The sequence below is a fragment of the Nelusetta ayraudi genome, unplaced genomic scaffold (assembly GCF_046127955.1).
Source record: "Nelusetta ayraudi isolate G7.1 ecotype Tasmania unplaced genomic scaffold, CSIRO-AGI_Nayr_v1 ptg000004l, whole genome shotgun sequence".
NCBI classification, from domain to species: Eukaryota; Metazoa; Chordata; class Actinopteri; order Tetraodontiformes; family Monacanthidae; genus Nelusetta; species Nelusetta ayraudi.
In genome coordinates this window covers 9389800-9411731 of record NW_027466054.1, presented here as the reverse complement: position 1 = coordinate 9411731, position 21932 = coordinate 9389800, and the positions used below count along the sequence as shown (strand labels likewise).

At 46.4% G+C, this 21932-nt stretch overlaps 1 protein-coding gene across 6 annotated transcripts in view; it reads left to right on the top strand.

The window, feature by feature from the left end:
• The window catches only part of lrba (LPS-responsive vesicle trafficking, beach and anchor containing), a 170236-nt gene that overhangs the window by 20318 nt on the left and 127986 nt on the right, over window positions 1-21932 (top strand). For 4 of the 6 annotated variants that reach the window (XM_076033097.1, XM_076033106.1, XM_076033115.1 and 1 more), the window contains exons 8-26: window positions 45-191; window positions 1027-1224; window positions 2632-2765; window positions 4013-4121; window positions 4320-4472; window positions 5134-5302; window positions 5431-5561; window positions 6027-6089; window positions 6451-6548; window positions 6780-6872; window positions 7790-7898; window positions 8274-8355; window positions 10568-10691; window positions 10852-11044; window positions 16519-17769; window positions 17873-18054; window positions 18460-18613; window positions 19029-19209; window positions 21199-21320. In XM_076033097.1, the coding sequence (XP_075889212.1) occupies window positions 45-191; window positions 1027-1224; window positions 2632-2765; window positions 4013-4121; window positions 4320-4472; window positions 5134-5302; window positions 5431-5561; window positions 6027-6089; window positions 6451-6548; window positions 6780-6872; window positions 7790-7898; window positions 8274-8355; window positions 10568-10691; window positions 10852-11044; window positions 16519-17769; window positions 17873-18054; window positions 18460-18613; window positions 19029-19209; window positions 21199-21320 (3693 nt within the window). The remainder of the gene's footprint in view (window positions 1-44; window positions 192-1026; window positions 1225-2631; window positions 2766-4012; window positions 4122-4319; window positions 4473-5133; window positions 5303-5430; window positions 5562-6026; window positions 6090-6450; window positions 6549-6779; window positions 6873-7789; window positions 7899-8273; window positions 8356-10567; window positions 10692-10851; window positions 11045-16518; window positions 17770-17872; window positions 18055-18459; window positions 18614-19028; window positions 19210-21198; window positions 21321-21932) is intronic. The other 2 variants (XM_076033131.1, XM_076033123.1) reach the window with 1 other exon arrangement.

Sequence of the window (21932 nt, the reverse complement as noted above, 5' to 3'; positions counted from 1 at the left end):
CCTCCCCTCAAATCCGACCTTCATCACAATCTTCCCGTCTGCAGACATTTGACAAGTGTTTCCTGGGATCGTCCGAGACGGCCGACGCCAACCGTGTCTTCTGCGGCCAGATGGGGGCAGTTTACCTGTTCGGAGAGGCTCTCAGCGCTGCTCAGATCCTGGCCATCTATCAGCTGGGTCCGGGATACCAGGTTGGAAGAGAGAAAAAAAACAAACAAACAAGGAAAAAAAAAAAAAAAGATAGACTTGAAAAAAACGAATCCTCCACAAACTGACAGGTCTGCATTTACTTAATGTTGATTCTCTGTGAACAACGCGTTTCGCATACTGCATCATCAGGTTCACATTGACAAGTGAGCATTCACAGAGTTGCTTAAATGCTTGATGGTCACATGACCCGTAATTGGAAATGCTTTTTCATGCCACAAATATGTAACAAAACACAGAAATCAATAAGATTAAAAACAGAACAAACAACATTTCTATCATCCCTGTACATCAGGTTCCGAAATATACAAAAGATCAACAACGTGACAACATGATAGTAAATGATGTGCCTCCAGGCATGACCCAATATGGTAATAGTAAATACCTCTGTGGAACAGTATGACATTAGTCAATATCTTTACGTAGAAACATAGCTTTTTGTAGAAAAATAGATACTATATATACTCTCTAGATCTGTCCCTTACTCAAGTTTTTCCAGCTTTATCTGCCCCTCCTGCGGCCTGCCAGCACCTGACACAGCCTGGCTGTGCAAGGAAAAAAGTGGATTTTTTTTTAATTTACCCTTTAAGAAAAAAAAAGATGTTAACAGTTATTATAATGAACTGATCAACGCTGAGATCAGTGCTGAGAGTTTCATCGCAGAAGATGCTCCAACAAGCATTTCCATGTTCAAGGTGCATCTTGTCTCCATCCAAGCTGCTCCTTCTTCCACCTCATGTTGTCTGTTTTGCTATTCACACCCGTGTGTTCCTCCTTGCTCTGCTCTTCAAGTCTCCGCTTTCTTCCCCCCTCCCTCAGGGAACCTTCAAGTACAAGGCGGAGAGCGACTTGCTGTTCGCGGAGCACCACAAGACCTTACTGTACGACGGCAAACTGTCCTCCAGCATCGCCTTCACGTACAACCCCCGCGCCACTGACGCCCAGCTCTGCCTCGAGTCCTCCCCCAAGGACAACGCCTCCATTTTTGTCCATTCGCCTCACGCGCTCATGCTGCAGGTAATATTTGCCCCCAAACGCAACTCTCTGCTTGCACAGCGTCGGACGCAAGCTCCCGCAAGTTTAAAAAAAATATTTCCCGGGTCCACCTCTTTCTCAAGATGCCTTACCGCAATGAGATTGGGGTAATATTGGCATCATTTATTTACAACTCGTTCGCCCTCGTCTTTTCTCACACGTTGTGTTTGCAGAGCCCCCTCCCTACCTTCTCCGTCCCATCATCTGCGGCCCAGCTGGGGTGTGATATAAGTGCGGTTTGATTTGAGTAGCGTTAGATCTGAGATGTCAGCCACTGAGGTTGCCCACCTGCTGCAGCTGCTTGAAACCCCCCCCCCCCCCCCAAAAAAAAAAAAAAAAAAACCCAACAACAACGACATCCTGCTGCTCTAATCAAGGCATCAGAAATCAGTCTTTTGTGGGGACTGAGTTTCCATTTGGAAGTGTTTTAAGCACTCGGGCATCTCTCCCCCTTGAGAGGAGGTTGCCGATGCTTCCCATGTACTCGCCCAAACATCACGCTGACGTTGCCGCGTCGACAAACTTCTCGAGTGCTAATTGAGTTTTCTCTCATGCCCCCCCGGTCAAAGAGAATCCTTTGTTTTCTTTGCGAGCTGAGGTCCTTGCTCCTACACAAACATGCTCCCCGCACGCTCGCTCAGCCTGAAATATGGATGAACATATGACCTATATTTTCTCTGCCGTACTATAGGGAAAAGGGGTTGGGGGGTAGTTATGCCAAACTTCTGTTGCCTGGTAACGAGCAACAACACAGAAAACAGCTGATTTACTAGAACATAAATCAGCTGTGAGAAGTCTCGTTTCATATTCTGCATCTTGCGTGTATAAAAACCTTGTTGTTGGGATGTTGAACTCCAGAGTCTTCAGAAAATGTTTACACTCCTGATGCAGCGGTTACTTCAGATATAAGGGTGCTCAGTGTTGATATTTAAAAAAAATGCAAACTTATCGATACTTTGGATACATTTTAAATATGTTCCCTAAACTGTACAACATCACATTTATTTATTTTTTTAGACAACAGCAATCTTTCTTCAGCTTCTGCCCCAAAGGCTTCGACCCTTCTGGGAGCAGCTTTTAGTATTTCTTTGTACTCGCAACAAATAACAATAAAAACTTGCTGCATGACAGGAAGATTTTTCGAAATGTAATGTCACTTTATTGTTTAACTGACTGTACAGAACAGGTTGTATCTTTGACTCAGACAGGTTGCACCACAGTGCAAAAAGTTTTTATTAACTTTTTTTATTGATTTATTTAATTAAATCCACTTTATTGTTGATGACCGTCCATACTCCACTTGTGACACAGCACTCACTCCAGTAGCCTTCATGCAAATGTTTTTTTTTGTAGCACTGAATGCAGCCACTTGTGTTTTGTTGTCTGCAGGACGTGAAGGCCGTGGTGACTCACTCAGTCCAGAGTGGCATTCACTCCATCGGAGGCGTGCAGGTCCTCTTCCCCCTGTTTGCACAGCTGGATTACCGCCAGCCCTCCAGCAACGAGCTGGACACCTCTGTCTGGTAAACACACACGCGCACGCACGCGGCTTTTGTTTGTCCTTCAGTAAATCACAGCGACTTTTGCTTAAGCGCAACACGGAGCAAGAATCCTCACGTGGGTGTGTGATGATTATTCTGCCGTCCGCTGTTTGTTTTGACTTTTTGCATTGAAGCCACTCTGCAAACCTTTATAAAGAAAATATTTCATGCTGTGGTTGTGAGGATCATGGTCATTTTTTTTTTTTTACGCTGGGAGCAAAAAATGCTGTCATGCTGATTTATGAATAAAATTTGCTCCATGGAGACTAAAAGTCAGGGCACCTCAACCTTATCAGCTTTTTTTTTTTTTTTTTCCTTATTCTGTATCTTTGAAGCCTAAGGTGACAAAGTTCTTGCACCTGCTCACCTGTGTCAATGTCTGTGTCAATGCACCTATGGCCATTGGCTGTTGTCATGCAGAGATGACCAGTCTTGACCTGGACTGAACACCAATGCACCACTTTTACCTTTTAACATAGTAGTAAAAATAATTAACTTAAAGGTCCAGTGTGTGAAGTTTAGCTTTATTTTTGATTTTTATATTGGTAAAAACTTAACATACAGCCCATAAATACATAAATGAAATTGTCTTGTCTTGCGCTGCCATTTTTCAAGGAAGCCCGCCTGACGGTGCCCCAAATATGAAATGCTCAATGTGTGGGCTATCTCATATACAGAGCTTCCTTACGCACTAGACCTTTAAGATTAAATCCATACGGCCTGGATTGTCGTCTTCATTCTTGGAGCTACTGATGAGATAAATGGAAATGTTGAACTTGGATTTTAGTCTAAATTATTGCAACATTGTGGGATATTCTAACATCCACCTTCCTCCAACGTAGGGCTCTGCCCCTGTCAAACAGGCCGATTTAAAAGCTTGTTGTTCATGTTTTCAACTCTTGGTGCGATGCTGCATCTCCCTCATCCCCCTTCCCCCCCCCCTCCCCTCCCCCCCCCCCTCCCCTCCGCTGCATACGTGTTGCCACGCCCTCGCGCGTGCCGCCCTCAAGGTGATCCCAGCGCCGCTCCCAACACAATGGGGACGCGGAGCCCTCATTCAATCACATCCCATGTAGGATGTGCCCTTCACACCCAGGGCTTTGTCAGCAGCTCACATAGATTATTGTCAGTCTAACCTAAATCTCTCTCTCCCGCTCCCCTCTCTCTCTCTCCTGTCTTTCGTTTGCCACCGTCCCCCCTGTTTTTTTTTTGTTTGTTTTTTTTTGCAGCTGCACTTTGTTGTCCTTCGTCATGGAGCTCCTGAAGAACTCGGTAGCCATGCAAGAGCAGGTCCTGGCCTGCAAAGGCTTCCTTGTCATCGGTTACACCCTGGAGAAGGTGAGGCTTCGCGCACAAATTGTCCGATTCCCTCAACGCCGCAGAGCTCGCCCAGGCAGATTTTGTCTAAGATGAGAGGTCACAGCTGGCTCGTGGGCTCATTAGTCACAATAGGTGCTCCTCCGTGCCGAGACGCGTTCTCCTTGTTATAATGTGCCCCTCTTTTGTTGCGGCGCTGCCTCCCTGCCTGCGCCACAGTCCTCCAAGGTGCACGTGACGCGGCCCGTCCTGGACATCGTGCTGGCCTTTTCCAGATACCTGAGCAATTTGCAAAATGGCATCATGCTCCTCAAGCAGCTGTGTGACCACATTCTGTTCAACCCGGCCATCTGGATCCACGCCCCTGCCAAGGTATCATCCATGTAAAAAAACATAAAAATAAACCACACCTGTTCTCACAAATTCTCTTGCTGCTGCCTTATGTTGTGCAACTTCCAAACATTGATACCAGGCACAGTCACACACCCAGAGCCATCATCATTCCCTCTCTTTGTAAAGTTTAGTGTTGATTTCAAATAGGACTTTTAGCTCTTTCTTTTACCTTCAACTCAGTGGTAGTTAATTAAAGGTCATACGACATTCATTTTACTGGTGTTTCCGAACAGAAAGTAAACTTCCTAGAAATTATGTTTATCCTTGATCTCTGTTTTTTGAGAGTATGAACACTTAGCTCAGGAAATCAGTTTTATGTGAGCTCACAAAGGGCAGTGATACCTCACTGATATCTCTCCCAGGTGTTATAGCAGCAAGGTAAGAGCATTTTTGCAGGCACCTTCTTGAGAAGGTTTAAAATTCTTTTTTACCCTCCAGATTTGTGGAGTTTTTTTTTTTTTTTTACACGATTAATCGTGCAAGACTTCTTCAGGTTTTGTGATGAAAAAGTACCGTCTATTAATCAGGTATAATCTAGAGGTCCAAAACAGACATTGACTTAACCTTTAAAATCATGCAACAGAGCTATTTGCGTGCACAGTATTTGCTTGTGTGGTAAAGATGCTGTGTCTTTTCAAAGGTCCAGCTGACCCTGTACACCTACCTGGCAACGGAGTTCATCAGCACAGTGACCATCTACAACGCCATCCGCAGGGTGGGCACCGTACTGCAGATCATGCACACTCTGAAATACTACTACTGGGTTGTGAACCCACAGGACCGCAGCGGAGTAGTGCCCAAAGGCCTCGGTGAGGACGCAGAAACACACTGCATGCATGATGTCTCACAGGACTGGCGCATGTCTTCTTTTCCACGCTTGTCTCAGTGTGACGCTCATTCAGGTTTACATGATGAAAGCAATTTTCCTCACCAGCAGAGGGCCTAGGGCTTCATCTCAGTTCTCGCTTTGTGCCTGTGATGTTTTCAGATGGTCCAAGGCCAAACCAGAAGGAGATCCTCTCCTTGCGCGCCTTCCTCTTGTTGTTTGTGAAGCAGCTCATCATGAAGGTAACGTCAAAAGCAGAAAAAAGCCGCAACACCGGAGAGAAAACAATACATGGTTCTTCTAAATGCTAATGTAGACATTTTCTGTTTTTGGAATAATGTTTTCCTACAAGAACGACCAAATGCTGTTAAGATGAGACAAAATGCAATTTGTTCTGATGGAACTTTGTGCTCAAGAATAGATGACTTTTTTTGTTTTTGGATGTTTTTGTTTTTTCCATGTCCTTTATCCTTATGTCATTCTCACCTCTGTTTGTTAAGCATTTATTGTCGCTTCGTGTGGCCATCCACTTAAAATATCAAATTGATATGAATTAATAATTATGAAAGTAAGTTATTCAGTTTCCCAGATGTCACAGCATTGAGACGATGCACCAGTCTGTGGTTGGTGTGCTGGGCAGAAAGTGAAACCATCGGCCATGTTGAGTAACTGCTATCTTGCAAACTGGGTGCGCTGATGTTTTCCAGGAACACGGAGTGAAGGATGACGAGCTGCAGAGTATCCTCAACTACCTCCTGACCATGCACGAGGTAGGCATGCACACACAGACGCCACATTGCTGCAAGCACGTTTGGCCACCAGATGGCGCCACAACACAACTGTACTTTCTTACCCTCTCCGACGAGTTGATGTGCGGAGAAAGAGCGCTTCCTGTCCACTGAAGCGGAGTATTTTGTTTGGGATTTGTATTTGTATGTTTAAAATGACAGAATATCACAATGTACAGTAATGACACAGTACTGAGGCCTTTGACATTTTTTATTATGCCAGGATTTGCACCCAAAATTGTTATCTGTGTTTAGTTTACTCTTATTTCACTACTGTGTTACTTCAGCCAAAAATCAAAGTGTCCCCTTAATTCCTTCCACTTGCACCTTTTCTTCCTCCCAGGATGACAACCTATTGGATGTCCTGCAGTTGTTGGTGGCTCTGATGTCTGAACATCCCGTTTCTATGGTTCAGGCCTTTGACCAGCGCAACGGCATCCGGTAACTGCCACACTGTCTTTAAAGCGAGTGGTAAACTCAGCGGATTTGATCAGAGACCAAGCGCAACAAATAAATGTTATTGTTTCTCGCTGTGGTGAGATAATTAGGAACATGTTGCATGCTTTACTGCCCGACAAACGCCAATGATATTAAAAAATTAAAAGAAAAGTTTAGTTTAGGTTTACTGTAAATTCCCTAACTGTACATTAACTATATTTCTTTTTTTCTCAGTGTGATTTACAAGCTTTTGGCCTCAACCAGTGAAGGGATACGAGTGCAGACACTTAAAGTGATGGGATATTTTCTGAAGCACTTGCCGCCAAAGTAAGTAAAGTTGCAAACCATAAATCCATCTGCTGAACTTTGTTTTTTATTAATAGCTTCAGCATATCTTTGAACTTTCTGATAGTAGTTTAGTCTGCATCATTATAGAAGTGATTATAGACAACCTTTTTTTTTTTTTTTAATAGTAATTACACGTTGATTATAATTGATGAAAACACATTGTGATTATTATGCTTTCTTTGAAGTATTTGTTTTTTTTTGCTAATATACAATATCTGATCAGATCTGGGTCTACTATTCTATTCTACTATTCAATTATAATAATACATGTATAATAAATTAAAATAAAACAAAATTGTTAATTCTCATAATTGTTTTATCTCTATGTTTGCTGGCCTCATCGCCATAATAAACCACACACATTCTCCTTTTACAAACTTAAGCTCCACGAGAGTGGCTAATGACCGTGTTTGCAGAACTGAGACTTCTATAGAAACAGCTCTCGCTCCGGCTCAGGTTCCAGATGGAAGACTGAGCGTTAAAGAGTCAACTGTTTCATTGCACAGCTACATTACTCCAAGAGGAGTTGATCCATGAGCAGAGATGAAAGCACAGGAGGCTTGTCTGTGAAGATTGCTCTTGCTTTGTCAGCAGGGTCGCTCTTTTCATTTCCTGGACGTCAGAAATCAGCTGGGGCACGGCTGATTTACCCTGGAACAGATTTCTTTCGCTGCAGTTCTTTCACTCATCACAAACTCCAGATTTAGCGTTCGTCATTTCTTGAGGTTTATTTTGTGCGTCACTGCTGTGTTTCAAATGAAAATCTCATTTTGAGTGTTTTAATTCAAAGTGAATGTCTCACTCTAACCTCTAAGTAAAGCTGTATCTCCTGACAAGAAGTTGGCAAACTCTGATGTTCACTGACTGACCTCTGAATTCCGTCGTGTCCTGGTCAGGAGGAAATCTGAGGTCATGATGAGCCACGGCCTCTTCTCTCTGCTCACCGAACGCCTGATGCTGCACTCCAGCCAGTTCACCATGACGACCTACAACGTGCTCTTCGAGGTCGGCCCCTGCTTTTTAACATTTCAGCCCCAAGCCTCAACTTACAGGACAGAAGAGGTCTTGATAGTGTGATTTAATCAAGAAACACCATTTGTATTAAATTACAAGCTCCTATTAATTTTATTACGCTTGCACAGACCTTCTTCCTCCAGCTGCAGCCTTCATTGTTTCGTTGCTGCAAAATTGAAATAGTTTGTGAAATAATAATGTTTACGTCTGGCCACCTGCACACACTTAATTTGACAATTATTTAGCAAATACGCCACGTGACGGCGAAACACACTCAGGGCTTTGTGTAAACACGGTGCAGTTTGTTTCTCTGTTGTTGTTGCGGCCAATATTTATGACCTCAATCCCGTGTCGGTCCCCGGGTAGATTCTTACGGAGCAGATCTGCACTCAAGTGATCCATAAACAGCATCCAGACCCCGACTCCACCGTGAAGATCCTCAACCCACGTAAGTGCCTCCTCTGCGCCACCCTCCTCTCCTAAATCACCCGCCCTGCCTGCACAACATTCCTGCCCCTCTGTGCGCCTTCCGAGCGGGATAATTCCCCGGGGCACCGTGCGGTCTCCGCATATAGTCAAACAAATGAAGGGCATAAATTTGGCAGCCGGAGGGGTATTTTCATACGACTGCGCATCCGATGTAAACTCAGCGCCGGGATGCTACGAACGCTCGGTGTGACAAATGCACACGGGCCCCGCAGCCTTTATTGCACGTCTACATCATTTTTCTCGGGCAACATTTGCATATAAAGGAATGATAAATGCAATCTGAAGGCTATGAATCCTTTTAAAAAAAAATAAAAAGCAAGTTTAAAATTGAAGTCAAACAGATCAAAAAAATGTATGTCATTTTCCAAAATGCAGTTAAAATAATTAAAACTTACACGTTTATACTTTTCTGTGATGATTTTTTAATATGCAGGAAATATGGTCTCATGTTACATGACTTTTTGTTAATTTAATTTTGTTCATTTTCTAATTTTATGACCTGTTTTTGTTTGTATTTTAGTTTTCCACATTAACATGTTACAGAAATTACTGTTTCATTTAAAAACATGATGGTAACGTGCATCTTTTTTGGCTATTATTAAAATAATGAAATAATGTTATAATTAATGCAGTGAAAGTGTTTTTTACCATCAAGTTTTATATTGAGTACTTTTATCAATATAGCATATAATTGCTGTAGTACATAGAAACTCAGCAAAAAGTGCCCACTCTTTTTCTATGTGAAACCTAACAAGCAGAAAACAGCGAGTGAGCGCTTTGATCAGCGTTCTTATTTTCAGGCTGTTACTTACCTCCAATTACACGTCGGCTCGCAAAATCTTTTCAGATGTTAAAAAAAAATGGCCCCGCGTATTCATTTCATTGGAATAAAAACACCCCCTCCTCTTTTATGGCGGTGCTTCCACACATCCGCGTGCACACTTTGGAAACGGCTTTAATCAGCTTGAAATCCAAGCACACTTGGTGTAATCACAACCAAGGTTTACTTCCAAGCAGCCCTAATCTGACAGGGTCCTGCAGCAGTCACACATTGATTATCTTAAAGTCTTTATTGTGTTAAAAACTCTCCTACGCGACCATCCCCGACAGGCGGTATACATCACTGAAACCCTGCACGGCCTTCGCATGTGAGCGGCGTTCGGCGGAACACCGAGCAGGCGTCTGTTTCTCCTTTGCCGTGCATTCTCTTGATTTAATCTGTGACAGCCTCCCAAAATGGCCCCCTGATTGCAGTCTTTAGTAACGTCAGAGCCAATCAAACAAACCGAGGAAGTACCGTTTCCCTCAAATTAACTCGAGGGAAAGGAACCAAGAGTAAATGGAAAAAAGACGGGGCGATCCGCCGTCCCTCCGTCCGCGTCTTCGCCGGCATGCCGGGGTAATTTTCTGGCGGTGAAGGTTCAGCAACTCTTAATTTGAGTGACTAAGGCGTAGAAACAACAGAGCCGTCGACCAGGGGCAAAGGGGCATCGGTTAGCGCCAGAGTCTGCACAGGCGAGTGAAACCGAAGCCCCGCTGTCTCGCCGCTCAGCGCAAATGGACAATGACGTTTTCTAGATAATTCGGCGGAACCGTCAGCCCTCCTCGCCTGCGCCAAATCCAAGGCCTCCACACCGGGGTTCCACTCGCTTTTTTAAAAAAAAATTTATTATGCGATATAATACCGACAACCGTTACGGGACGATAAAGATCAATAAGCCGTCTTTTTTCCATGTGTCTTAACATGGGTGCAGATTTTTGGGCGTGTCCGAACTGTGAGCTCAAATTGTTTGTGACACCGTGAGTTGCACACACACAGACGCTGCGTTTGATTCAGCTGTTGATACGTGCCGATTCTCCTTTTCATGCCCCAATCAAATGCTTATGTCCGAACAGCAACGCTACGCCTGCAGAAAAAAGTCACTGTGGATTTTGTTATAGTTGAAAAGTCACAAAAATGACTTGAAGCAATGGTGATATTCATCCCATCTGTTTTAATAGTAGTGATATATATATATTTGTGTATACATGTATGTATATATATATATATATATATATATATATATAAAATCTTTTTTTTTTTTACATTTTCACACACTTATTTTGGTAAAACTGTAAACATTCTCCCTCGTAGCCTCTAAGCACCATTTGTTTCTTTTCCCCCCCTTTAGAAATTCTGAAGGTAGTAGCATGTCTGCTGAAGAGCTCTCTTCCGTCTCCCGAGACCATGGAGGTGCGCCGGGTATTCCTGTCAGACATGATCAAGCTGTTCAATAACAGCCGAGAGAATCGCAGGTAGAGGAAAAAAACAACACAATGGCTCCGAGGGACGACCGTCTCTCTGCTCTCCTCCAGCCAGTATTTACATGCTGGCTTGGCTTCGTATTCGACAATACAAAGACCTTCTTGTTTGTCTCTTTGTTGCCCCCCCCACCCACCCCCACCCGCACCCCAGGAGCTTACTGCAGTGCTCGGTGTGGCAGGAGTGGATGCTCTCTCTGTGCTTCATCAATCCGCGCAACAGCGAGGAGCAGAAAATCACGGAGATGGTCTTCGCCATTTTCCGCATCCTGCTTTATCATGCCATCAAGTACGAGTGGGGCGGCTGGCGCGTCTGGGTGGACACCCTGTCCATCACCCACTCCAAGGTCAGGCCACTCATTATATCCACGCGCGAGACGCTTGCACACACACACACACACACACACACACACACACACAGACACACACGCAGCTTAATCAGAGGTTTGTTTACCTTCTTTTGAGGATTTGTCTCATCTGTTTCATCTTACATCCTTTTTGGGGTAAATCTTCCCTTTGCGTTTGCTCACGCGCTCTTTATCTTGAGTAAACAATAGGACGTACACACACGCACTCGCACACACCAACGCGCATGCGCCCTCGTCCCGCGATCGCAAGCCAACCCCGCAGTTCTCACCACATCCCTCCTGGGTTTGCATCCAGCCAAACGGATGACGGTGCTCAGTCAGAGCCGTTTGCCCCCCCGTCACACATATGTTAGGTTTGAATCTGACTTAATGCAGAACATCAAATGAGAAATTAGAGCGCATTATCATTTGACCCTGTAACTCCCAGCCGAGGCTCCCCTGCCTCCCCCCTCCCCCACCCGAGTAATTGAATCTGGCCTCTCAGTGCCCATCAGATTAGACTTTGGAGGTCTTCTAGTGATTGCAGTATTAGAGCTAATGGCAGCATAAACTAAAGGGAACGAGTCCACCAGCTCTTCGTTCGCGCGTCAAGCCTCGCTCCTTTATGTTGCACAGATAAAAATAAACCCCTGGCACTTCTTATTTCCTGCAGAAGTCGGGATAGTGCTTTAGAAATCCACTGTTTATATCATATAACGCCGCTCTGTTCCATCGCATGTGAGTAATTGGGCTGGTGTCAGATTGTGGTCTGGGGGCTTTTTAAGCCCAGCTGATTGAAGGTTGAGTTAAAGAAGTGCTCTTGATTGGAGACATTTCGCCGCTGTGAATGTTTGCGACCAGTAGGGGGCACAGGCAGACTGCAGGGACGGCGTTGAGCAAAGAGGCAGCCACAATAAGCAGAAGTGTGTGTGTGTGTGTGTGTGTGTGTGTGTGTGTGTGTGTGTGTGTGTGTGTGTGTGTGTGTGTGTGTGTGTGTGTGTGTGTGTGTGTGTGTGTGTGTGTGTGTCCTTCTTGCACTCAGCCCTCCTGTGTCTCTGCGCACTTGTGAATAATGTAGAAGAAACCTGCGGTATAAGATTTTAAAAGGTGTGAAGAAATTTAACCCACAGGAAGCCAATAGGCTGCTTGGAAATGTCAGATGATCCCGAAAAGGTAGCAGATTCCCGCATTGTGGCTTTGACTTGACGTCGCACATGTAGTCTTCAGTTTAGAGACGTTCACCTTCTGCCCAAACATGTTTTCCATTTTCACATTATCTGCCATTTTCAAGTGAAATCTTCATAAATTTCAAAACCAACGTGCAAACGCGTCCCTGTGTTATTCAGTTCTTCCCGGAGATCCGGTTTCGTCTCGTCTGTGCGTCTCGCAGCATTAACGGCCACGTTCAGCGCGCTGCAGAAACACAGGCTGTAATTGCCTTTTTTTTCCTCTTCTATAATTGCACAATATAATCGTCTGTTTTTGGCGCCAGTAACAAAGCCCCGCTGCACCACTGCGACGCCGCAGTATCACACTCTGCAGTGCAGCGGCTGCAAGCCACCGTGATACATGCATGTGCTGTGAGGGAAAAAAAGAAGAAAAAAAAGCTGCTAAAGAAACTCAATTGCGATTTTATTGTTCCGTTTGATAGATTTCCTGCCACCTTTGAAGCACCAAAGCTGTTTGTCACTGTTGCTCTCTCCTCCCACCGCTGCAGGGCTGTGGGTGTGTGTCTCTCTGCGTGTGTGTGTGTGTGTGTGTGTGTGTGTGTGTGTGTGTGTGTGTGTGTGTGTGTGTGTGTGTGTGTGTGCTCAAGCGGGTGTGTGTGCATTTTTTGTCTGTGTGCTCGTGAGTTACTAGACACATTTCCGCTTGCCCTCTTTTCTCCTGGGCTTTCGGGAACCATTCTCTCGGAGCCCATTGAATATTCATCGAAAGCGTGCGAGAACAATCAGAGAAACAAGGCCTCATAAATACTACCAGCCCACTGGGATGCTGCTGATAAGTCCGCGCAGACATCCGCAAGCGTATCTCTGTGCGCTAACCACCTACAAGGGCTTTATGATCTAGTTTGCAGTCAGCCACGGCAAAGTTGTTTGAATGTGGGTATGTGTGTTTTTAATGTGACAGTACCGACAGATGAAACAGTGTCAGTTTTCTTGACTTTGTAGGAGTTGTTTCTTTCCAGTTTTTTTTTCCTTTAATATTCAGACTTTATATTGTATTTATTCTATTATGTTATTTCACATTGCACGTGCAAGTTTGAAATAGAAGCAGGCACAAGTAGCGTGTGTGTGTGTGTGTGTGTGTGTGTGTGTGTGTGTGTGTGTGTGTGTGTGTGTGTGTGTGTGTGTGTGTGTGTGTGTGTGTGTTGGGTCATTAGTGTGTGTGTGTGTGTGTGTGTGTGTGTGTGTGTGTGTGTGTGTGTGTGTGTGTGTGTGTGTGTTGGGTCATTAGTGTGTGTGTGTCAGCCGGCGCTCCTCCGCGCACAGACAGATGTTCCTGAAGGTGGGCACGCTGACACAACAGCCGCCCCACCCTGCGCCCACACCTACCCAAGGTGCCCCTCGTCCATCCCCGCACACAAATCAGTCTGAGGACGAGGAGGCGGCCAAAAGAAGCGAAGTGGAGAAGGGGAGGGGGGGGGGGGGGGACCGGAGCGTGAAGGTCCCGCCGTCCTTCAGACTCCCGCCGTCAGCCAACTTCATTATTCCTGTCACATGTTTTTACTACAAAGATAAATATGAAAGGAAAGAAGCGAGCGCCGCGTGCATCCACGCTGTCGAGATTTTTGCATTGCAAGAAATTTCTTTGTAAATTGGCCTCAGCCTGTACCTCCGTGAGTAAATTCCATGAGGAACAGGCCGAGGCTCTTGGTTCAGAGTCTCCAATGGTTTCATCGACAGGCGGACAAAAAGCGAAGGAAGGCCGATGGTAGACAATAGCCCTGCATCAAGGGATGTCTATACCGTTTAGTAGGATGTGTCTCGCCACTGCAAGTATCAGTGCATTCCATCTGCATGTTTTAACCACAACAATCATAAAGAACAAAACGTCAAAGCCTTAGAAGATTATGTAGAAAGCGAAGGAATCTTTCCAGTTGCTGAAAAACTGCTCTGGCGTACCGCCGTCCGAAGGATCGTCCTGCAAGCTTATCCTGAGGCGGCCGCGATAGAAATGAAAGATAATAAAGATAAAGGCTACGAGACCCCGATGCTGGCTCACACGCTGCAGGAGGAAACTGCAGAGTAAAACGTTTTCACAAGGAAGCAAGAAGGGAACATGTCGCCAAGGAGATAAAACCACACGTCTAGCGCCGCCGACGCAGACGACATTGATTTTGGGGGAGGAATTGCATTTAGCTAATCGGATTAGAGACAAGCTGCCCTCCCCATTTCCCCTTTTGTTTTGTGGTCGGCCTCTATCTATTTATCTAAATGGGGACTCCCAGGCTCCTACTGTGTGTGGGTCCACCCCGAGATCAGCGCTCTACTGTGGGGAACCTCACTTCCTGGTGTAGAATTTCTCTTTATTCCAGATGGAGACATGAAAAACATTTATTTATTGTTATCATTTTTTTTTTTAAGTTTGTATTTTTGGTCAATTCCCAAAATAACTTGACTGTACTTTTGACTTCAGATGTGCACCTTTAAGGAAGGCATTTTTTTTGTGTGTCCCCTTCAAACCATCTTTTGTATGATGTGACCGCGCTGCGCTCAGTTAATACCATGTTACCTGTCACATTAGAAAAGCCCACCGTGTTTTTGTACATTACCATAACATTTTTCCATACCCCACTGAGGCCGGGCCGAGTCGCCGGGTAGAGAGAAATTAGATTAGATCAATGCTGATGCCTCAGCCACCCAGGGCAGTTTCTCTATGTTGTAGTGGGGCTAAACACTCTTTTAAAAACCACAGAGACGTATACTACCTCTGCCTAATGGTAACTGGATCTGTTACAGAGCCCCATTTAAGGCCCGCATACATCATCTTAATGTGCAGGCTGCATCCTGAATCCATGACGTTATGCCCCTGCACCGCTCTCCCGCATAATTTCCACTGCCGTGCACTCTGAATGCCGCCTTTTTTTAATTGCAAAAAATGCTAAATGTCAAATTAAGCCCCAACTAATGCGGCGGAAGCCGTGCTGTGAGATGGCTGGGAGACGGAGGGAGAAGGAGACGGACTACTGGTGCATTTAGAGCAGGCTACGCTCTCTGAAAACAACTATGGATTAGCAATCACGCTTCCCCACTACGGAAGATTAATGAGCGCCCGTGTAGCAGGCTAATTTAGAACAATAACGCCTAATTAATTACAAATAATCAGCCTCTCTGCCTCTGCCTCTCATTTCTTCCTCCTCCACTGACTCTCCTTCTTCACCGCGCTCTTTTAAAACCCTCAGAGGACTTTTTTTCTTTCTTCTGTCTACGGCCGCTCACCCTCTCTTTGTTTCTCTCTCTCTCTTCCTTCTGTCCAAATGGCCTCAGGTGAAGAAGCATTAAAGTGAGCCTTGTTTCATGTCCCTCCACCCCCCCGCCTCCTTCCTTCCCGCCAACAACCCATCTTTGACTTTCTGTCCTCCGAGCCCAGTGATTAATGCCGGGCTTTAAATTAGGCGTGGGAGGACTTGGCTATGCTGGACACGCACGCAGCCCAGCTCGCAGACACTCACTAATAGTATCTACCGCTAATCTATGACCGCTTACATGGACGGGCTCTTCCTCATATGCCACTGAAGACCGTTGTCGTTATAGACTAGCAGTCTTGTCTGCCCGTATCAGATGTAAGAAGACTGACTGGGGTTAATAGGCTGTGGGCAGCTGCACATAGGAGAAGAGGGGGGAGGAAACTTTTAAATATGGCCCATATTTAGCGAGAAACAGTCCCAGCGGGTACTTGTAGTAATAAACTCACATCAAAAGAGCATTTTGAGAATATCTTGCGTCCATAAGGTATTGTCTAGAGATCAAACAGGAAGTCTGGGCCTTGATGTGACACAGGGAGGGATGATTAAAAGGCTGACAGTGTACGGCAGATATTTGGCTTGTACGGAAAGGAAGATGTTATTGTGCTCCTTTGGTTGCAGATTTCTTTTTGCAGTGATTTTGAATATACAACAATAATAATAAATAAATAATAAATGATAATTATTCTTGTTATGCATATACAGTATCTACGAGTATAACAATTTAGTGAATTCACTGACGGCTTCCATGAGTGAATGTGGCCATCTCCTCACTCGGCTCGGCATGATAATGAAGAACACTCGTGTCCACTTGCCCAACTAAGCCGTTTGTTTGTGCATCAATGAGTATCAGTGTCTCTGCAGTCAATTTGTGAAAACCCATAACGCAACTTTAAAAACTGACTGGACTGGAGATTTGGAATTCTCCTTGGATAGACTTGGATAGTTGAGCAGCTCAGTGGATGGTGTTCCCATAATAATAGCCTTCAATCTCTTGTGTTTGCAGGTGACCTTCGAGCAGCACAAAGAGAATCTGTCCCGCATGTTCCGTCAGTACCAGAGCCAGGAGTCTGCGGGCTCTCAGAGCGCAATCCGAACAGTGTCTGGCGTGAGTCAAAGCTTTGAGACCACGGAGGGTGTGAACGGCCGCGCCGGAGAGGAGACGCCGCCCTCTGCTGTCACCGAGCTCACCGCGGACTCGGAGTCCAGTTCAACCGTCACCTCCAGGCCACCGGAGGGGGCTGATGAAATGAAGCCTGCGTCCATCACCGTGTCCAACATCCTCGCTAGGACTGAAGAAGAGGAGGAAGGAGAGCAGAAGTCAGCGCAGGAGTCAGTGCAGGAGTCTTCTGAGGACATCTCAGGTGATGGAAGTGGGACTACAGCTACTGAGACACCGGAAGACGACAATCAACAAACATCTGAATGCAGCTTGGCTGCTACAAACGGAAGCGATGGACTAGAAACAGGTGGAGACTCTGTTACAACATCCGAGAACGACCAGAAGGCAGCAGCTACGGATGACGGGAAACAAACCTTGGACGAGTCCTCCAGTTCCATGATGGAAGACTCTTTGAATGAAACAGAGACAGAAGTGGCGGTGGTCCCAGAGCAAGCTGACCAAAGCGCCTCTGAGAATGTGGCCTCCCTGGAGAACAGCGTCGTGGGCGGGGCCTCCGTGGTCAATGAAGACTTGGTGGACGTGTCCTCGGTCAGCGACCAGATCCACCTGAGCGACGCCGACGACAGCCAGGAGGAACCCTCAGATGTTTCCGCCGCCTCCACACAAGAGGCGGACGTGGAAGCGCAGGAGGACGGTCATCACGTAGAGGACGATGGGGAAACGACTGTGGAGGGAGACAAAAAAGACGAGAAGCAGGAAACTGAGCTTGAAGAAAAAGCAAAAGAGAATGAAACCGAGGAGCAACAGGCCTCGCCTAAGCAAACTGCGACCGAAGCAACCAAAGAAGAAGTTCAGCACGAGCCCTCTTCCTCCACCGAGGCCACTACTGCAGATCAGCAGCCTTCAGAAGCCACAGCGCCCCCTTCAGGCCAGGAGGTAGCAGCAGTGTCAGCCACCAGCAGTGTTAAAGAGGAAAGCGGCGCAGAAGACAGCAGCGTTGCCTCCAGCTCTGGATCCCAGAACCTCAGTGGCGACTCTGTCAGCAAAACCAAAGAGATCAAAATTGCGAGACTGGATGTGTCAAACGTGGCCTTGGATACGGAGAGACTTGAACTAAGAGAGACTTCTGCAGCAGTACGCAAACCCTTTATTTCTCCCTTTGGGGTTTAATGTCATTATTTGGTGTAAAACCAGTCAGTTTAGCTGAAGCTTAATTTCCTGCTGTGTCTCCCTGCAGGAAGCCAGCCGGCCAGCAGCCGCAGCAGCAGGAGGATCCACGGCGCCACCAAGGGACGGCAGCATGTCGGCGCCCCGCTCCACCATGTTCCGCATCCCAGAGTTCCGCTGGTCCCACATGCACCAGCGCCTCCTGACTGACCTGCTCTTCTCTGTGGAGACGGACATCCAGATGTGGAGGAGGTGGGCTGGACCCTCTGCTGCTGACTGGGCCTCTTGTGGAGCTCCAGTGAAACCATCATTGTCTTAATTGATTAGTGGAATAGAGATTTATTGACTTTTCAATTGACTGATAAGCAGATAGATGCTGTCATGTGTGTTACTAGTGTGAGGAGTCCTGTTCCTTCGCCTTATTTTAGATTGGGATGTGTCTCACTGGATGTTTTAGAAATAGATACACAATCAAAGATGAATGGTAATGGTAATTGGAAAGAAATTATATTGGGTAAATATAATTCACATTGTAGTTTGTACTTTTCAATATGTATTTAAACTATGAATTTAATGTCTTACCAGAAGTAGATCTAACGTTTGAAATCAGACTTTTGCCATATAAATAATGTTTTGGGTTTGTTTTCTTCCACGCAGCCACTCCACAAAGACCATTCTGGACTTTGTGAACAGCAGCGAGAACGTCGTGTTTGTCCACAACAGCATCCACCTCATCTCCCAGGTGGTGGACAACCTCATCATGGCCTGCGGAGGCATCTTGCCTCTGCTGTCGGCTGCCACCTCGTCCTCTGTGAGTCCCCCAGTTCCTCCATCTGTACGTATGTGCGTGAGATGAGAGAGGGAGAGCTTGACCGGCTCTGTACATTTTGATGGCTCCAGCGGCGGGACGTTATCTGTCCGCGCTGACCTTTTCCAATCACATTAACCTGCAATCACCTGCTGCCAAACGTTGTTAGTATGCTCTTCGTATTGTTTGCTCCCATTAATTTGTGGCCTTGATTTAACAAAATGTCCCACTATTAGTGTGTTTTACCAAGCATCGCTGTCATATATATCCCACGAATGGCACATTTTCTCGACATACCTCAGCGAGTTTAAGTAATTGATAGGTTATTGTCTCAAAGCACATTTGCATTTTTTTATTTTTTAAAAATCACACTTGGATTTCAAATTCACTTTATTTCTGCTTGCCTCTGTACCGCCAGCATGAACTGGAGAACATTGAACCCTCCCAGGGCCTGACGCTGGAGGCCTCGGTCACCTTCCTGCAGCGCCTCATCAGCCTGGTGGACGTCCTCATCTTTGCCAGCTCCCTCAACTTTGCCGAGATAGAAGCTGAGAAGAACATGTCGTCTGGAGGCGTCCTGCGACAGTGCCTGCGCCTCGGTAACCTTCTTCCACATTCATGATCTTATTTATTTATACGTTTATTTAGAAGGGACAGTGCATATTGATAAACACTGAGTACATGGGTTGCACCCAAAAGTGGGTCATGGAGCTGTTTTGATTGGGTCGCAGCTTTGTGGGCAGTTTCCCTTTTTTATATATATTTTTTTATTTTTAAGAAGGTGATTTTAAAATCCATATATTTATAGAGACAATGTTGGGCATTTATTTTGCAGGACACACAATTTAGTTCGCTCATATGATGATTATGACTGGATGGACTGTCTTAATATTTTTATGGAATAAATTTGGATCTCGACTTCATGATAAGGAAGAAAGTGTGGCTTGGCTCCTGAGACACTCGTTGAGAACCACTGCTGTAATTCATTATGTTTTAATCTTGCAGTTCTTACCTCCCTTTCTCTTTATTCCCAAGCCTTTCTCCTGTCCCCTCTCCAGTGACCCACCTAATTTGGAGGCAGCAGCAGCAGCAGCAGCAGCAGCAGCCTCTCTCAGCTCTCTGTGGTCTTTTTTTTCTTTTGCTCCCTCCGGTTCGCCCTCCTCTTCTCCTCCGTCTCCAGCTGCTGCTCTCATTACCTTGCCTCTCTCACTCCGCTTGTATCAGCCCTCTCTTATCTTGTTATTATAACCCCACTGCATGGCAACTCTCCAAAATGGCTCCTATCATGATATAGTGAATTTATCCATAATGGCCTTGGCTGTACAGCGCTGCTGCTCCTGCTGCTGCTGCTGCTGACGCCGCGGCGCCGGAGGCCTTTTTCTGCCTTCTGTTTCAGGTTATTACAGTTTCTCCTGACAGCATCAAAGCCGAGCCGTGCTCCGGGAGAATAAAATATGCTGGATTTTGTACATTATTCATTTCAGGGCTACGCACGCGTTTTTTAAGCAAACAGATGGACGCGCAGCGGTGCGGCCGATTGAAACGATTCCTCGATGCTTTGTTCCGCGCTCGTTTGGTGCGGCGCGTTGCCCGATATTACTTTTTGCTTTTAGGGCGCTTGTTAAGATGGTGGAGGCTTACAAACAAGATGGCTTTCAAAATAATAATGATAAAAACCCCAGAACTTGTTACGTGAAAAGCACTCCCCCACTACTATTGCGGGGAAGGTGGGGGGTTGCAGGAAAGCGATGCCACCGCACCACAGGTCCCGTTTTAGAAAGCAGCCGTTATGAAATGAATATTTGATGAGGTATGCGCTCCCATTGCTGGCACCTAATCTGATTTTGTAAGACTGTAACAAGGTTTAAGCATCTCCCTTCCTCCCTTCCTCCCCTCCTCCCCTCCACTCCGCTCCACTCCGCTCCTGCTTTATAAATGGTACTGTGAGAGAGTCGTCCTAATGGAAAGAGCGAGGCCATTTCCAGACGGAATAATCCCACCCCCCTCCCCCCTCCATGATCTAAATGGCTCAGAGTTAACATTTGTCAGTTGTCAGGGCGGCAGCGGTGGCTCGGTGGGGGAGGGGACAGCGAGGTGGTCTCCAGCGGAGGAGTAGGGGTGGAGGGGGCACATTACGTGACACACAAAGCGCCGCCACTGGCTTTGAACCCGCCCCGAACTTGTCAGACCAGGAGATTTTTCTTCCCTCTTTTCTTTTCAATCTTTATGTCTTTGCCACAGAAGGACGCGTCTTTCTGCCCACTCAGCACGTTGTGCGCCCGCCAAGGCGGTGTCATTCGTTACGGGAGCGCCGCGCCGCCGTTGATTCAGGGGCGCCCCCCCCCCCCGTGCGTGACCTTGGGTGGAGAGGTGGAGCACGGAAGAGTGAGCGGCGCTGCCAGGGTTGGCCGGGAGCGCCGACCTCGTCACGGCCGCCACTTCTTCTCCGTCTCTCTCTCAGCTGGCTCCTCTTACGAAATACCTTCAGCCTGCAGAAACATACGTGTCCTCTTGTTGTCGTGCACAATTTTTTTCCCCACTGAAATGAATTGAACACGGTGCCTGTCTGTCCCTGCGTCCTTCCCCAGTGTGCGCCATGGCGGTGAGGAACTGTCTGGAATGTCAGCAGGCCCAGTTCAAGTCCGGTGCCGACGGTTCCGCGCATGGCCACGCGTCAGCGCTCGGAACGTCCAAGTCTGCGGCGGCGCAGGCAAGTGACCCCGGATCCTCTCCTCGCATTATCGCACCGTTTGTCGAGCGCCGCCTTCACGTCCTCCGATGCCCGGCAGCGCCGTCCTTTGTGCCGCTCGCCAACACCGGCCCGCTGTTATCGAATTAGCTCACATCCGATTACGTTACAACGCCGGCTGCTATTTCTGACACCAGACGAGGCCTTTGTCATTGCCCTCTGGATTTGATACAGTGGCTTCCAGTAAAGTCAGGTAGTTCTTCCCTGAACAGGGTGTCAAAGCTCATTCATAATGCAGCGATTCTATACAAAGGCCATTACGTTAAGGACACGACCCCCGAGGGAGCGTCCTCCCTGAGCCCCGAAAACCTTCAGTCTGTTCCGTGAAATTGGCAGAGGACGAAGGAAGCCTCGGCTCTGTTTTTTTTTATTAGTTTGCACTTTAACAAGTGAAAGGGTGAAAAATAATTGGTAACTTAAGATATTTTTTTTTAAACATGGTAAATAGGGAAAAAGCCCACTCTAATCCATCTCTAAACTGATCCTCATGCAAAACATAAGTTTGCATGAGGATCACTGATTGGTCACTGATCTGCAATAACATTGAGATTCATGAACGCAGCATCTCCACCA